The sequence below is a fragment of the Fulmarus glacialis genome, unplaced genomic scaffold (genome assembly GCF_000690835.1).
Source record: "Fulmarus glacialis isolate BGI_N327 unplaced genomic scaffold, ASM69083v1 scaffold5612, whole genome shotgun sequence".
Taxonomy (NCBI): Eukaryota; Metazoa; Chordata; class Aves; order Procellariiformes; family Procellariidae; genus Fulmarus; species Fulmarus glacialis.
The window spans coordinates 283-2,476 of NW_009197052.1; the positions used below are offsets into that span (position 1 = coordinate 283).

The 2,194-nt window shown below is 37.6% G+C and overlaps 1 protein-coding gene across 1 annotated transcript in view; it reads left to right on the forward strand.

Annotated features, from left to right (window-relative positions):
* Positions 1 to 466: 466 nt before the first annotated feature.
* The window catches only part of SNX4 (sorting nexin 4), a 32,960-nt gene continuing 31,232 nt past the window's right edge, over positions 467 to 2,194 (forward strand). Inside the window, exon 1 of the mRNA XM_009572392.1 lies at positions 467 to 582. Coding sequence (XP_009570687.1) covers positions 467 to 582 — 116 coding nt within the window. The remainder of the gene's footprint in view (positions 583 to 2,194) is intronic.

The window sequence follows — 2,194 nt, forward strand, 5'->3', positions numbered from 1 at the left end:
ACTCCTCTGAGAGGTAAAAGAAAAATATCTCGGTCCGGATGTGTTCTGTTTCCTGTGAAAGGGGAGAGGTGGTTACGTGTGTCCCAGGTGTCCTGAAGACGAATTCACCGGTAGTTGGGAAGTGTTTGGGTAGAAAGTGCAGGGATTTGTTTGTTTGTTTTTAAAAAAGGTTACTTTGTTACCTATAAGGAAAAAGATTTCTCTCTTCTGTATCTTCCTGGCTCATGATGGCTTTTGGTATCCAGAGTTGTCTGTTTGTTGACTTTGTTTTCTTTCCCCAAAAGCAGGTTTTCTCTTTTCATTTGCAAATGTGATACAGAACATGGGTATAAAACGAAGCCCTGCCAAAGCCTTTATCCTATAGAGACCTGTCTTATTTGAACAAATGTGGTGTGAGAGAAGGGGAGGCAGGGTTAGTCCCTCGTGCCTTGTGTTACATGAATCTTTATTTTCCTCCTCTAACAAGATGGAAGACTGTTTGGCAAAAAAAATGGAAATCACTGTTTCGGAAGCTGAAAAACGGACTGGGAGGAATGCCATGAACATGCAAGAAACATACACTGCGTACCTCATTGAGACAAGGTGGGTGATGAGAGCTCACTCTCAGAGTATGTGGATGTGCCATTCTAAACAGGTTCTCTCTCCTTCCCCCCAAAAATATTAAGGTACAGTAGATAAGAAGATTTAGTTTGTTTATGATTTGTTAGGTGATTATCAGCCTACTCTGGAGGATCTTTTCCCATGAAAACTTGGCATCTGATCTCCAGTTCAGTATTAAAGCTGGTGTTGTGTAACTGTGTGCTGTAATTCTTCATTTGGAGCTAGGTGGAAAAATGAGCGCTTGAAAGATGTTGCTTTAATATGGTGTCAACAACTGCTTGGTTATTTCTTTGACGTGGGTTGGATAAATTTATATACATATATATGAGGTTGTATGTGCAGCTTGTATGTGAAAGAGGTTGTACATTGTGGTCTAAAGTAACGGTTAGGCTTGTTTGGGATCACAAGAAAATAAAGAAGTCTCACGACTTATGTCATGTGGTCAAAATTTACTGCTCCACTAATATTTGAAGAGTTTTGCTTGATCTGATCACCACATACTCCTTGTAGGTGCTCTAAGGGTTAGCGTTAATTAACTATTTCCTTCCTTCATATTAGCTTGAACTTTCACTGGAGAACTTACTGCTTTCAATCTTCTTGTGTTCGCAAGATTAATAATACAAGTATGGTAAACATGCTTGGTACCACAAAGACAACTTGCAATTTTAAGTGTTGAGTAGTGAACAAAGCTTTAAAATCTCTTCTAACTTACAGTTACTTCCCAAACAGTCACAGATGACTCCTATTATGCAGGATCATGTTACTCAGCTGAAGCAAGAATTTCAAAATTAGACTTTATTAGGAGTTTTGTCTCTCTTCTTTATATGAACAGTTTTAACCTTTGGGCCTTGCCTCGGGAATGATCTGCTGTACAGATAAAACCTTCTGAAACAAAGCAGTTGCATTTTGCAAAGGCCCTGAGGAGTTCAAATTGTAATACTATCGCATAAGTCTTCTAGTTACTAGTTAAAAGGCTTCTTAACTTTTTTAACTGATGAAGGGACATATCAGTCACACGAACTGCAGACCTACTGGGTTACATTTACTATATTTTGCTAAACTTTAAGAATAAAATCCAAGATAGACATACATTATATTTTTCAAATATTGTAGCTGTTTGGCAGTTGCTCAGATGTTTAAAAAAATACTTTTACAGTGTATTGATATTAAAGATCACATCTTCTCACGTAAGTTATGCTATTTTTCTTTTAATGATATTTCTGAAGGAAAAGAGAAGAAAATCAGAATCATTGGTGTCTAACTGTGATGTGAAGTGTACTCTGGGGGCATCTTCATGCAGCCCCAGAACATGCTGACTGCATCTCCTTTCCCAGTCATCCTTACATTACTTTAGACTCTCTCCTGTTGGTCTTTCCCAGTGGCAAAACTGTATTTTGCTGCCCAGATTGCTTTCTCTCATTAAGATTTATTTTATTCTGTGGTCAGCAAATACCAAGACCAATTACATGTTTGTCACAGAACTATTGAAAATGTGGGTTTGTCACATCTCTAATAAAATAGGTTCTCTATTTCTTTTGCTGAGAAGGCAAAATTTCTTGCATAAATATAATTGCTGGCTATTAAATGTGCTTCC